Consider the following 15,405-nt stretch of genomic DNA (forward strand, 5'->3'; position numbering starts at 1 on the left):
TCAGCTAGATTTCAAAATGATTATTACAAGCAAAAGATCCCACAAAAACAAAACAAAACAGACTACCTACTATACATTCCATTTATATGGTATTCTACAAAATATATATTAATCTCTATTGACAGATGGTAGATCAGTCGCTGTTCTAGTTTGCTAGCTGCTGGAAGGCAATACACCAGAAACGGAATGGCTTCCAAAAAGGGGAATTTAATGAGTTGCTAGTTTACAGTTCTAAGGCCAAGAAAATGTCCCAGTTAAAATAAGTCTAAAGAAATGTCCAATCAAAGGCATCCAGGGAAAGATACCTTGGTTCAAGAAGGCCGACGAAGTTCAGGGTTTATCTCTCAAGTGAGAAGGCACATGGCAAACACAGTCAGGGCTTCTCTCTCAGCTGGAAGGGCACAAGGCGAACACGGCATCATCTGCTAGCCTTCTCTCCTGGCTTCCTATCTCATGAAGCTCCCCGGGAGGTGTCCTCCTTCTTCATCTCCAAAGGTCGCTGGCTGGTGGACTCTCTGCTTTGTAGTGTTGCTCTCTGAATCTCTCTGAATCTCTCAATCTCCAAAATGTTTCCTCTTTTATAGGACTTCAGAAACTAATCAAGACCCACTCAAATGGGTGGAGACATGTCATCCCCTAATCCAGTTTAACAACCATTCTTAACTAAATCACATCAACCAGGGAGATGATCTCATTACAGTTTCAAATATACAGTATTGAATAGAGATTATTCTACCTTTATGAAATGGGATTTATATTAAAACACGGCTTTTCTTAGGGGGCATACTTCCTTTCAAACCAGCACAGTCATCCAGTTGCCCTGTGAGGGAACATGTGGAACGGGGGTGGAGGATGGCGGGGTGTCAAGAGGAAACATTTGTGGGTGTCTGTTAAATTTTCATGGATATACAAACTTTTAAAACTGAACAAATCTACACAAGTGTATTTTACTATACATCACCTTTAGATTTATAAAGCAAAAGAAAAGCAATCTTGATATACAAACTGTGAGTTTCTCATTTCTGACAACAAAAGGCATTCAAAATTGTTAGACTGTTGAATCTATAAGCCAATTTACAATTAGAAATATAAAACAAAATCAAGAACTTACATTAATCAAGAAGTCTACATTTTCAGTAGTAAATTTGCAAGCTGTTTGGATTAAACCCATTGGAAAAGGTCTAAAAACATACATGACCCACACACCAAGTGTGCTTCATGCAAATTAAATCCTCTCTTGAGGAAAAAAACAGAACTTCTGAACTTTCTTACATGTTCATCTGTGGTCTTCACACTTAAATTATGTTCACAACAGCATGTTCTCCAGTAGCTTGCACAGGTGCTGTTGTTGGTAATTCGTCTGATCATATCTCATGTTACTTTTCTTCCTGGTCGATGCCTGCGGCCTCCGGAACAGCTTCTGAGTGGGGAGCCGGTGTCAGCAGTGCTGGAATCTTGGGGACAACAAGGGACGATGGGAGAGCCGGGAGGAGGAAGTGAGGGAGAGGTGGAGGCAGCGGGGGGCTGGGCGGGGCCAGGCTGCAGCAAGGGGTCAACTGGAGTACCGCCATCGAGGTCTCTGGCAAGGCGACCGTTCACACTGCTGCATTATGGTAGCTTGACTTTTGCCAATTCCAATCCCCTGCCTCCATGTCCCGGGCTGTTTGCCCCACTGCCTTGTGGGAGTTTTACTACAGATTTTTGAGTGTTAATCTTGTAACCCGCCACTTCGCTGTACTCATTTATTAGCTCCAGTAGTTTTGCTGTGGATTTTTCAGGGTTTTCGACATAGAGTATCATATCATCTGCAAACAGTGAGAATTTTACTTCTTCCTTTCCCATTTTGATGCCTTGTGTTTCTTTCTTTTGTCTAATTGCTCTGGCTAGAACTTCCAACACAGTGTTGAATAACAGTGGTGACAGTGGACATCCTTGTCTTGTTCCTACTCTTAGGGGGAAAGTTTTCAGTTTTTCCCCATTGGGGATGTTGTTAGCTGTGGGTATTTCATATATTCCCTTTATCATTTTGAGGAAGTTCCCTTCTATTCCTATCCTTTGAAGTGTTTTGAACAGAAAAGGATGTTGAATTTTGTCAAATGCCTTTTCTGCAGCAATCCAGATGATCATGTGGTTTTTCTGCTTTGATTCATTGATGTGGTTTTCTTGTGTTGAACCCTCCTTGCATACCTGGGATGAATCCTACTTGGTCATGATGTATAATTCTTCTAATGTGTTGCTGGATTCGATTTGCTAAAGTTTTGGTGAAGATTTTTGCATCTATATTCATTAGAGAGATTGGTCTGCAGTTTTCCTTTTTTTGTAATATCTTTGTCTGGCTTTGGTGTGAGGGTGATGTTGCCTTCGTAGAAAGATAGTGGAATGTTGGGTAAAATTCACGTGAAGCCGTCTGGTCCTAGACTTTTCTTTTGGGGGAGCTTCTTAATGACTGATTCAATTTCCTTACTTGTGATTGGTTTGTTGGGGTTGTCTATTTCTTCTCGAGTCAATGTTGGTTGTTCATGCCTTTCTAGAAAGTTGTCCATTTCATCTACATTGTTGTATTTATTAGCATACAGTTGTTCGTAGTATCCTGTCATGACTTCCTTTATTTCTGTGGGGTCAGTGGTTATGTCTTCTCTTCCATTTCTGATTTTATTTATTCGTATCCTCTCTCTTCTTTTTGTCAGTATTGCTAAGGGTCCTTCAATCTTATTGATTTCCTCGTAGAACCAGTTTCTGGTTTTGTTGATTTTCTCAGTTTTTTTTTACATTCTCAGTTTCTTTTATTTCTTCCTGATCTTCGTTATTTCGTTCCTTTTGCTTGCTTTGGGGTTAGTTTGCTGTTCTTTCTCTACTTCTTCCAAGTGGACAGTTAGTTCCTCGATTTTTGCCCTTTCTTCTTTTTTGATATAAGCATTTAGGGCAATAAATTTCCCTCTTAGCACTGCCTTTGCTGAGTCCCATAAGTTTCGATATGTTGTGTTTTCATTTTCATTTGCCTCGAGATACTCACTGATTTCTCTTACAATTTCTTCCTCGACCCACTGGTTGTTTAAGAGTGTGTTGTTGAGCCTCCACATAGTTGTGAGTTTTCTGGCACTGTGCCTATTATTGATTTCCAACTTCATTCCTTTATGATCTGAGAAAGTGTTTTGTACGATCTCAGTCTTTTTGAATTTATTGAGACTGGCTTTGTGACAGCATGTGGTCTATCCTTGAGAATGATCCATGAGCACTTGAGAAAAAGGTGTATCCTGCTGTTGTGGGGTGTAATGTTTTATAAATGTCCGTTAAGTCTTACTCCTTTATTGTATTGTTCAAATTCACTGTTTCTTTATTAATCCTCTGTCTAGATGTTCTCTCCATTGATCAGAGTGGTGAATTGAAGTCTCCAACTATTATGGTAGATGTGTCTATTTCTCTTTTCATTGTTTGCCTCATGAGTTTTGGTGCATTCTGGCTCAGTGCATAAATATTTCTGATTGTTATGTCTTCTTGCTGAATTGTTCCTTTTATTAATACATAGTCCTTCTTTGACTCTTTTTACTGTTTTACATTTGAAGTCTAATTGGTTGGATATTAGAATAGTTACTGCTGCTCTTTTCTGATTGTTATTTGCATAAAATATATTTTCCCAACCTTTCACTTTCAACCTATGTTTATCCTTGGGTCTAAGATGTGTCTCCTGTAGACAGCATATAGAAAGATCCTGTTTTTTAATCCATTCTTCCAGTCTATGTCTTTTGATTGGGGAGTTCAATCCATTGATCTTTAGTGTTATTACTGTACGGGTAGTCTTTTCTTCTACCATTTGGCCTTTTGTATTTTATATGTCCTACCTAATTTTCCTTCTTTTTACCTTTACTCATAGTCTTCCTTTCTACACTCTTCTCCACACCTCTCTCCTCTGTCTTTTCTTATCTGTCTCTTGTGCTCCCTTTAGTATTTCTTGCAGAGCTGGTCTCTTGGTCACAGATTCTCTCTGTGATGTTTTGTCTGAAAATATTTTAATTTCTCCCTCATTTTTGAAGGGCAATTTTGTTGGATATAGAATTCTTGGTTGGCAGTTTTTCTCTTTTAGTAATTAAAATATATCATCCCGCTGTCTTCTTGCCACCATGGTTTCTGCTGAGAAATTGATGCATAGTCTTATTGGGCTTCCCTTGTTTGTGATGGATTGCTTTTCTCTTGCTCCTTTCAAGATTCTCTCTTTCTCTTTGACCTATGACATTCTGATTAGTAAGTGTCTTGGAGTGTGTCTGTTTGTATCTATTCTCTTGGGGTATGCTGCACTTGTTGGATCTGTAATTTTAAGTCTTTCATAAGAGTTTGGAAATTTTCAGTGATCGTTTCCTCCATTAGTTTTTCTCCTCCTTTCCCCTTCTCTTCTCCTTCTCGGACACCCACAATACATATATTCGTGCACTTCATATTGTCATTCAATTCCCTGAGTCCTTTCGCATATTTTTCCATTTTTTCCCTATGTTTTCATTTGCTTGTTGGATTTCAGATGTCCTGTCCTCCAGTTCACCAATCCTATGTTCTGCCTCTCGAAATCTACCATTGTGGTTTTCCATTATTTTTTCCATCTCTTCTACTGTACCCTTCATTCCCATAAGTTCTGTGATATGTTTTTTCAGAACTTTGATATCTTCTTTTAGTTCATTCCTTGCCTTGCTTATATCCTCCATCAATTCATTGATTTGATTTTTGATGAGGTTTTTGCTGTCTGTTCATATATTCTGAATTAATTGTTTCAACTCCTGTATTTCATTTGAATTGTTGGTTTGTTCCTTTGACTGGGCCATACGTTCAGTTTTCCTGGTGCGATTTGTTATTTTTTCCTGGTGTCTAGGCATTTAATTACCTTAATTAGTTTATTCTGGAGATTGTTTTCACTTCTTTTACCTAGGGTTTTCTTGCTGGATGAATTTCTTGTCTGTCTGTTCTTTGACATTCAGTTCAGCTTTTTGTGGACCTCTAGCTTAGGTTTTGTTTAACAGAGGAGAATTGTTCAGTTCTTCTTTTCTTGTTTCTTGCCCTGCCTTGATGCTGTGCCTTACCTCCCTGTCCCACCCTCCACCCCACCCCCTGCCCCTGCAACTTGTACTCTAATTTCTGTCTCCCTGAGCTTGATTTTCTCTGATGCTTTGTTTGTAGTTACCGGGGCTTAACTTTAAGGTCCTTAAGCAATAGCAGTCTTGTTTACTTTGACACCAGCTTCAGTAGTAAATGCAAAATTGTGTTGCTATACCCCTCCAGCCCCCCATCTTTATGTAGTTCTTGTCTCACTTTACGTGTGGATTGAGTCCCAAACCACTGAATTATCATTGTATTCTATTCTCCTGCCTTTTAGATCCTGAGGGAGAGAAAAAGTGCAGTTGCAAGCCAAAATTACAATAGTCCTGTCATTACAGGTATCCACATTGTTGCCTCACCAGAGATCTCTGCTTCTTCAGGCAGCTTCTAGCTCTTGTCTGTTGTCCTTTCCTTTCAGCCTGTAGAGCCCTGTTGAGCATATGGGGTGGCTCGGGCCCTGTGCACCCCAGAAAAACATGTACTGCAATGCAGTCTGCTCGTGTGGTGTGTGCCCATTGTCAGTAGGAGCTTCTGATGAGGCCACCTCAATGAAGGTGTGGCCCAGCCGGCTCAGGATGGGTCCTGTGCTTTGACCAGAGGCCTCATGGGGAAGGAAGGTCACGGGAGAGAAGGCAGGAGGGTGCCTGTGGAGGCTAGATCCCATGGGACACTGAAGTGAAGGGGCTGGCCAGGGGAGGCCACCGGGCACACTGTCCAGGGAGGGAGGAGGCCTGGGACAGAGGATCCCAGAAAGGGAGGTGCCTAGGGAGGAAGGGGCCCAGGGTGGGAGGAGACTGGAGAGGAAGGAGCCTGGGTAGGAGGGAGCCCGGGGAGGGAGGAGTCTGGAAATGGAGGCACCCAGGGAATGGAGGATCCCGGGGTTGGAGGAGCCTGGGGATGGAGGAGACCCTGGAGGGAGGAGTTGGGAATGGAGGTGCCAGGGGACAGAGGAGCCCCAGGAGGGAGGAGTCTGGGCAGGGAGGAGCCTGGGGACAGATAATTCCAAGGTGCAGGGCCAGAATTGTCTTGAGGACATGTGATTCAGAGGTTCCCAGTGTGTAAGCCAAATGGTGTTTGTTTGGGCAGGTAGGAAACTAAAAGAGCATTTCTTGTAGGGCTGGCCTAGTGGGGACAAACTTCTTCAGCTTTTCTTTATTTGGGAATGTCTTAATCTCACTCTCACAATTTTCAAAAATTTTAATGCAATTTTATTGATATATATTCACATGCCATGTAATCGTCCAAAGTGCACGGTGCTCAGGGTATCATCATGTAACTGCATTCATCGTCACAGTCGACCTTTTTGTATAAAGGATAACATAGAAGGAAAAAGCAATCAACTTCAGCACATACTGCAACAATTTTTTGTAGAACAAATTTCAGATTTCAGTATGGGCTACAAGTCATAATTTTGGTTTTTACTGCCATCTGCTCCAAGACACTAGAGACTAAAAAAAAAATCGGTGGTATTACTCAGGAGTCATTCTCATTTGTTAAACCTGACCCTCTCTGAATAACTCAAGCTTCTCTTTGGATCTTCCTCCCACTCTTTAGGGGTATTTGGACCATGGCCATTGAAACGTGTTCATAGTGGAAGGGATTGTGGAAACTATAGGGTACAGGGATGAACTAGTTGATGCTCTGGAGGGGCTGGCTCCTCTGCAGTTCAGGAGTTATCTGGCCTAGGGACCCATCTGGAGGTTGTAGGTTTCTAGAAGTAATCTTAGTGTGTGAAGCTTGTGTAGAATCTCTGATAAAGCTGTGGGTGTTCTTTAGGGTTGGCAGCAATGGTGTTGGTTGGGGTTGACAGACCATGGTAATTAGTAGTATCTAGCTGAAGCTTGTTATAAGTGTACCCCCCAGAGCAGCCTCTTGAGTCTACTTGAACTCCCTTAGCCACTGATACCTTATTTTATTACATTTCTTTTTTCCCTTTTGATCCAGAAGGAACTGTGGATCCCAGGGTGCCTGGGCTAGACTCAGCTCTTGGAGTCATGTCCCATTTTCCCACGGAGACTTACACCACTGGATGTCATGTCCTATGAAGAGGGAAAGGTAATGATTTTACTTGTTATGTTGGGCTTAGAGAGGGGCCACATCTGAGCAACAAAAGAAGTTTTCTTGGGGGTGACTCTTAGGCCTAATTTTAAGTAGGCTTTCCAAACCTTTGTGGGGATAAGTTTCATATGAACAAACCCCCAAACTCGTGGCTCAGCCTATAGCTTTGGTTGTCCAGACTTCTTGTGAGAATATCAAGAATTCAACTTGGAGAAGTTGAATTTCCCCCCATTCTCACCATTCCCTGAAGTGGACTTTCTAAATAATTTTTTATTCACTGTTCAAATGATTCTGGGATTTATTGGGGCACCACTCTGGAAAAACCAACAAAATCTCCTGTCCTTCTCAAGGTTCCTTTTACTTATGGTGTTCAGTTAAGCTGTCTACATAAGTGGTATTAGGAAATGCAATAGTCAAAGTATAAATTTTGTACCAAATTGACATTTTTTGCTTTAGTCTCACACATAATTTGAAATTTTAAAATATTAATTACCATGTATTTACAGCACCGTGCAGTAATGACATTCCTTTGTCCTTCCTCATGCAGAAACATTTTAAAAATTTGTACATGTAGCCACTATCATTATACAGTCTAGACATTCCTAGATTATACCACCTCAGTCTTTATTGTCTATCTTTCTTTCTCATTTCATTTGTGCCCCCAGCTCTCCTCCCTCTATTATTCCCACATTCAGCTTCATTCAGTGTTTTAACGTACTTATATTACACTTAGGTAGTATTGTACTGTCCATTTCTGAGTCTTTACATTCAGCCCTGTTGCACAATCTGTGTCCCTTCAGCTCCAATTACCCAATGTCTTACCCTATTTCTATCTCCTGATGGTCTCTCTGTTACCAACAAAATTCTTCAAGTTTATTCAGTAGTGTCAGTTCATATCAGTGAGACCGTATAATATTTGTCTTTTTGTTTCTGGCTAATCTCACTCAGCATAATATTCTTAAGGTCCATCCATGTTGTTACATACTTCATAACTTTGTTCTGTCTTACAGCTGCATAATATCCCATTGTATGTATATACCACAGTTTGTTTAGCCACTTGCCAGTTAATGGACATTTTGGCTGTGTTTCCATCTCTAGACAATTGTAGATAATGCTGCCATAAACACTGGTGTGCAAATGTCTGTATGTGTCCTTGTCCTCATGTCCTCTGAGTAGATACCTAGCAATGGTATTGCCGGGTCATATGGCAATTCTATATTTAGCTTTTTGAGGAAACAGCCAACTTCCTTCCACAGCAGTTGTACCATTTGACAGCCGCACCAACAGTAGATAAGTGTGCCTCTCTGTCCACATCCTCTCCAGCACTTGTCATTTTCTGTTTTATTGATAATGGCCATTCTGGTGGGTGTGAGATGATATCTCACTGTGGTTTTGATTTGCATTTCTCTCACAGCCATGGAAGTTGAGCATGTCTTCATGTGCCTTTTGGCCATTTGTCTTTCTTCTTCTGAGAAGTGTCTGATCACATCTTTTGCCTGTGTAGTAAATGGGTTGGCTGTCTTTATGTTGTTGAGTTGAACAATCTCTTTATAAATTCTGGATACTAGACCTTTATCTGATATGTTGTTTTCAAATATTGTCTCCCATTGGGCAGGCTGTCTTTTTACTTTCTTGATGAAGTTCTTTGATGCGCAAAAGTGTTTGCTTTTGAGGAGTTCCCGTTTCTTTCTTTCTTTCTTAAGTGCTCTTGCTTTGGGTGTAAGGTCTAGAAACCTGGCTCCAGGTGTAAGATTTATAAGATATTTCCTTACATTTTCTTCTAACAGTTTTATGGTCTTAAATCTAATGTTTAGGTCTTTGATCCATTTTGAGTTAACTTTTCTTTAGGGCATGAGGTTTGGGTCCTCTTTCATTCTTTTGCATGTAGATATCCATTTCTCTAAGCACCATTTATTGAAGAGACTCTTCTGTCCCAGGTGAGTTGGCTTGACTGCCTTATCAAAGATCAATTTGTCCATAAGTAAGAGGGTCTATATCTCAATACTCTGTTCAATTCCGTTGTTCAATATGTGTATCGTTATGCCAGTACCATGCTGTTTTGATCATTGTAGCTTCAAAATATGACTTAAAATCAGGTAGCATGAGACCTCCGACTAAGGTCTCTCTCCATCCTCGTGTCTTCTACATGTGCTGAGGTCCCTCTCCATCCTCATGTGTCTCCTGCATGTACCGAATTCCCCCTCCATCCTCGTGGGTCATCTACATGTACCGAAGGTCCCCTTCCATCCTCGTGTGTCTCCTCCATGTACTGAGGTCCCTCTCCATCCTTGTGTTTCTTCTCCATGTCCCGAAGTCCCTCTCCATCCTCATGTGTCTCCTACATGTGCCGTGTTCCTTCTCCATCCTCGTATGTCTCCTACACGTGACTTGGTCCTTCTTCATCCTCTAGTTTCTTGTCTGTGTGCTGAGGGCTCTCTTCTCCCTTTGAGTCTCTCCTATATGTGCCTCTATCCCTCTCCATCCTTGTCTCTCCCACATGTGTCCAGGGTGCTGGGGGAAGTCCAAATCAATGTGTCATCAAGGTGGTGCTTCCGTCCCAAAGATGGTGGTGATTGGGGCCTAGCTGCCAGCATGATTGGTCCTTGTTGCCTCTGTCATGTGACAGTGTACATGCAGCTTTCTCTGGCCTCTGACTTCTCTTCTGGATTCCCGTACTTCCTTCTGGCATTTCCTGTATCTTTTCCTGTATCTAACCTTCCCTATAAGACCTTCTGTAGTAAGATTAAGATCCATCCTGATTGAGCTGGGCCATACCTTAGCCGAAGTAAGCTCATCAAAAGGTTGTATCTATGAGAATTCACAGCCGCAGGAATGGATGAAATTTAAGAGCATGTTTTCTGGTATACAGAGCTCCAAGCTACCATAATGGCTAAGTGTCCAGTGTCATTTGTTTCATGGCTTCTTCCTGAAAATTGCTAGGTTTCATCGTGGGTCATGTTCTTAGAGTCGTTACATAACCCATAAATCTATGTTTTCTGTCACTTTGGAGATATAAATACAGATGCATGCATAGTCTTAAGGGTTCTAATATGCTGTCTCTTTTAATATTCAGTGGAATTGTCTTCTTAGTTTTAATTTTTATATGGAAGCCTTCTCAGTTATTCTTTAATTACTTTATCCTTTAGGCTTTCAGTACTCTTCCTGTACGTTCAGGGGTGTTGATATCTTCTCATTAAGTGCTTGAGATCGTGGCAGCCGCTCACCTGTAGTTGACTCCCTGGTGGACACTGTAGAGGGCTCTACTAAACCATGGTTGACTCCCCCATGGACACTGAAGAGGGCTCTGCTAACCCGTAGTTGACTCCCAGGTGAACACTGTAGAGGGCTGTGCTCTCCCCTAGTTGACCCCCAGGGGAACATTCCAGAGGGCTGGAGCAGAGAGCCTGTGCCTACAGGCCAGGAACTAGTACCGGCCACTCCTCCAGGCCCGTGAGAGTTGGCCTGAGGACTGAAAGCCAGGTGAAAGCCAGGGGCAGGAGTGTCCTGCCGGGATGCAGCCTGAGCCCAGGTGCGGATGGCAACAGGGCCAGTGACACTCATGGTGGCTTGGAAGGGCACGTGGTTGGACCACCAAAGATGTGCTAGGCACCCCAAGGCTGCCCCTGATTCCTGACCCTTGCTTCCTCCTGCCCCAGCCCACGTGTTCGTGCATTCTCGCCCCCGTGGGGAGGGGAGGGGCAGGTGGCAGTCCACCCTCCTTGCTTTTCTGGAAGTACATGGGTGAGGGTTCCTCTCACACAACTCCTGAAACCTGTGTGCCTTTTCTCTCATTGCCTTTTGGGTTTTTCCTCCAGCAGGGTGACATTTTGCCATCTGCCTTTCCAGAGTAAGTGGCTGTATGTGGGCACCAGATGAGGCAGCATCCCCATCGTGAACATGGAGGCCTTCTCGCTGTCCAGCCACATCATCATGTGGAACAAAGCCATCGAGCCGTGAGTCCCCCACCTGCCCAAGAGTGCCTGGGGCTCCTCAGGCTCCTGCTCCCCTGTGCACACCTGGTTGGCATTTTGCAGATTTGAGTGCTTTGTACATACTCCTGAAGGAACCCCATGCACACTGCAGTGTGTGTTTTCATGGTGGCGTGAACCAGAACGTGCTGTGTAGAGCAGTCCTTACTCTTGCTGGTTGAAAAGCCTCATCTTTCTCCTTCTGTTCTGATGCCAGTCACGACGCAGTAATGGGTGTTTGAAAATATTGCCTCAACCCCACTTATTTTAAACCTACTAATTGATGCCTGTGACCTAATTTCTGGTGAAGGTCCGCAGACTGCCATGTTAACCAAAGCTGGTTTTTCTTAGTTTAGGTATGCGGTGATTGTTTTAACTAATTTTAACTAATTTTAACAACAAAAAAAACAAAAATCCATGGGACCCTAAGGATTCTACCTTGGCAGGGTGCTTTTTCAGTGCTGCTTTTTGTTCTGTCCTTTTCTCTTTTTTTGGTGAACAGATAGCTTATAGGTTGCACTCACGACATCCTCTTGTCTCTGACCCGAGAACAGCATTGACTGACTCCCGCAGCTGTTGGTGCTGCACAGGGGTGGTGGAGCCTGCTGTGTGGGTGGAGTCTGTCATATGGGGTGGAGCCTGCTGTGTAGAAGGAGCCTGTCATATGGGGTGGAGCCTGCTGTGTGGGTGGAGTCTGTCATATGGGGTGGAGCCTGCTGTGTAGAAGGAACCTGTCATATGGGGTGGAGCCTGCGGTGTAGAAGGACCCTGTCATATGTGGTGGAATCTACTGTGTGGGTGGAGTCATATGTGGTGGAACCTGCGGTGTAGAAGGAGCCTGTCATATGGGGTGGAGCCTGCTGTGTAGAAGGAGCCTGTCATATGGGGTGGAGTTTACTGTGTGGGTGGAGTCATATGGGGTGGAACCTGTGGTGTAGAAGGAGCCTGTCATATGTGGTGGAGCCTACTGTGTGGGTGGAGTCTGTCATATGGGGTGGAGCCTGCTGTGTAGAAGGAACCTGTCATATGGGGTGGAGCCTGCTGTGTGGGTGGAGTCTGTCATATGGGGTGGAACCTGCGGTGTAGAAGGAGCCTGTCATATGGGGTGAAGCCTGCTGTGTGGGTGGAGTCTGTCATATGGGGTGGAGCCTGCCGTGTAGGGCAGAGCCTACCATGTGGGGTGGAAGGTGGAAAGCCCAGAGGGACAGAGTGCTGCACGCAGGTGGCTCTGGGACTTCAGAGGAGTGTGGCACCTTCTGCAAGGCTGTGTATGGCCACTTGCAATGGGTAGAGTCTGGTGGAGGCCAGCTACAGACAGGCCAGACCCTCTGTCAGGATAGGTGGAGGCACTTCTGAGCAGGAACCACTCAAGCAGGATTTTGGAAGCTGTTTGCTGGGTGGGAGCATGATCGTCTCAACACCCTGCCTGTAGGGAAGCCCCAGCTTCCCTCACAGTGGACCGTTTCCTCACCTCTCCTCCCTGCCTCCCCACCCTCACAGTGTGTGCAGCACCCATGTGGGATCTGTCTTCCCCATGAGGCCTGGTCTGTGTCATCGGCTCGTCCTCGAGCCCAGCAGAGGGCTTCACACTGGCAGGAGCATGGCCCCACCTGGGGCTGGATGCAGTGATGGGTGCGAGTGCCTAGGCCAGTGTGGGGAAAAGCATGCCATTGGAGGGAGCACAGGGACAGAGGTGCCGCCTTGGGTGCAGGGGCAGCGGGGAGTGGGCCAGGGTTTCTAGTGTTGTTAAATTGGGACATCTGTCCCAGTGATAGCAAGGAGCTGTCCTCACCCTTCCTGGCCCCCAATCCCAGCCTCACTCGGCCTCTTCGCCTCATCCGGCCTCACCGCTCCCGGTGCTCAGGCACACCCACAGTGCCCTGGCCTCCGGCAGAGTGCAGCGAGTGCACAGGGGTTGGAGTGCATGGACAGAGCAGTGCCCAGCAGTGTTCCACCTCTTCATCTGGAGCTCATCCAAGAGTCCTCCCCTCTGCCTGTTCCCTGCTGGGGTGATGGCGCCAGGCCAGCCTGCTGGCTCCCTGCTCTGCCACGCAGCCCTCTCCTGCCACCCTGGCGCTGTCTCCCTCGTGCTGGACGTGGTGAAGTAGATCCTGCACTCCAGGGCATCCGAGAGGGCTGGGCCGCACTGGCCCTGGTGGTCAGCCTACCCGCCCCAGTCCCCTGGCCTCTGGCTGTCAGAGGAGGGAAATTGAATTTTTATAAGACTAATGTGGTGGAGCAATGTTTTTTAGCTGAGTCTGATTCAAAGAATAGGTCATTAATTGAGAGAGGAAATTGAAATGCATTTGTCTTGTATGTAAAGGATGTCACAAATATGAAAGGTGTCAGAGTCCTGGCCTGTTCCCAGAATGAAGTTGACCCTTCAGAGGCAGCAGGGGTGGGGACCCTTACATGAGGGTTCTATCCCTCACCTGAGCCCCCCCAAGGCCAGGCCCTGCATGCTGTTGGCCCCTACTTTGCCAGGAGGTTGTGCCAAAGCTGTGCTCTGGCCCCAAGTCCCAGTCATCTCACCTTAAGTGACTGGGCAAGTCTTGCTGCCTCGCGGGTAGCTGCCCACTCAGCTCCCTGGCCTGTGAACTCGCCAGGCCCCTGCCAACTGCATGTCCCTGGGAAGCCCGGCACTTGGGGTTCAGGGGGCTTCTGCAGCCATCCAGACAGTACACCAAGGCCTAGTTGAGACCATGTGGTCAGATGGGAGCCTAGGATGTCCCGGCCCTGGGCAGGGGCCAGGGGTTGCTGATGGGGAGGGGAGCAGGCCCATCAGCCCTGGCCCCTGAGAGCACCCACAGCCACCCTGTGGTGGGGAACGAGGCAGCACTCACAGGCTGGCGTGGAGGGAGGTTTCCCCTACAGGGCTCCATGCTGGATGGCCAGCTCAGCCTCAGGAAGATGAGGCTGGGAGGACCAATTTGGGAGAAAGGAAGATCTTCTGGTGGGGGGGTGTTGAGGAGGGAAGGGGCCCAAGGGGTGGGGAGGTGGGGTGTGGCAGGGCACCCTGCGTGGCCGGGTCTGCGGAGCTGAGTGGGTCCTCCTGGGGCCACCGTCCCCTCTGGGCTCAGTCCAGCCTCCGGATACTCACTGGGACCTTCCCTTGCATAGCTTCTCATCAGATCGTGGAGGGCAGCCAGGCCTCGGGGTGAGACCCTGAGCTCAGCACTGTGACTGTGCTTTGTCGGCCACAGCTTGGGTGGGCTTAGGTGAGGCCATGCATGTGGTGGGCCTGCCCAGGACAGCGCCAGTTGTGGACAGCACCAGGTGTGGACAGGGCCAAGTGCTAAAACAGTGCTGAGTGCTCAGGAGAGTGTGCTGTGTGAACAGCATTGGGTGCTCAGGACAGCACGGGGTGTGAACAGTGCTGGGTGCTCAGTACAGTGTGGGGTGTGGACAACATTGGGTGCTCTGGACAGTGCACGGTGTGGACAGTGCTGGGTGCTCAGCACAGTGCTGGGTTTTCAGGACAGTGTGGTGTGTGGACATCATCGGGTATGGACAGCACAGGTATGGACAGGGCCAAGTACTAGGACAGTGCTGGCTACTCAGGACAGTGCCGGGTGTGGACAGCACTGCATGTCAACAGTTCTTGCGTGTGGACAGTTCTTGGGTGTGGACAGCATCTAAATGTTAGCTGCTGCTGCTGCCTGCCCTCCCCTCCAGGTGGCCTGTGTTTGCTGAGCCCAGGTCTGTGCAGCCCAAGGAGTCTGTCCCTCCAGTTCTCATCTGTTACAAGGAGCACTGGAGAGAGATCTGTGTCACTTCACTTGCTTTCAGCCACTGCATCAGTGGGCTTCACTGCCGGCCCATGGGGAGGACGATGGTGAACGTGAGGAGTGGTGGGCAGCGGGGTCTGTGTCCGAAGTAGAGCTTCAGGGATCAGCTGAGGCTTAAGGGCAGTTGGAGCAGAGACCCCAGCACCCATGTGGTCTGGGTGGTTGGGTCACTGAGATGGCACTGCATACAGCCTTTGGCCCCCATGCTGGCCCTCTTGTTACCCACCTGGCAGCAGTTAGCTCCGACGTGCCCTCTGCTCCCCAGCTGAGAGTCTCTTGTGGCTCTCATTTTCCTGAGAAAATGCCCATGGCATAATACCTTCAGGGTACTCACAGCCTGGGCTCCCTCTCCCAGAACATCTCTGGTCCCACCTTGGTCCTGGGTCCTAGCCACACTGCTGGATGCTGTGCAGTTCTTGGAATAACCTACATGTTCCTACCCCAGGGCCAATGCTTGTGCTGTCCCTGGGACACTTTCACACTGGAAGTGCATGGACACCCCCCCCACCTCC

The 15,405-nt window shown here is 46.6% G+C and overlaps 1 protein-coding gene across 8 annotated transcripts in view; it reads left to right on the forward strand.

The window, feature by feature from the left end:
• The window catches only part of LOC143688429 (uncharacterized), a 98,927-nt gene that overhangs the window by 5,201 nt on the left and 78,321 nt on the right, over window positions 1–15,405 (forward strand). The window contains exons 1-2 of one of the 8 annotated variants that reach the window (XR_013177994.1): window positions 5,940–7,134; window positions 10,953–11,090. Coding sequence is in view for 7 of the 8 variants with exons in the window: in XM_077166318.1 (XP_077022433.1) it covers window positions 11,035–11,090 (56 nt within the window). In the remaining variant the exon portion in view is untranslated. Of the gene's footprint in view, window positions 1–5,939; window positions 7,135–10,952; window positions 11,091–15,405 lie in introns of those variants that run through there. The other 7 variants (XM_077166322.1, XM_077166317.1, XM_077166319.1 and 4 more) reach the window with 7 other exon arrangements.

The sequence above is a fragment of the Tamandua tetradactyla genome, chromosome 6 (genome assembly GCF_023851605.1).
Source record: "Tamandua tetradactyla isolate mTamTet1 chromosome 6, mTamTet1.pri, whole genome shotgun sequence".
NCBI classification, from domain to species: domain Eukaryota; kingdom Metazoa; phylum Chordata; class Mammalia; order Pilosa; family Myrmecophagidae; genus Tamandua; species Tamandua tetradactyla.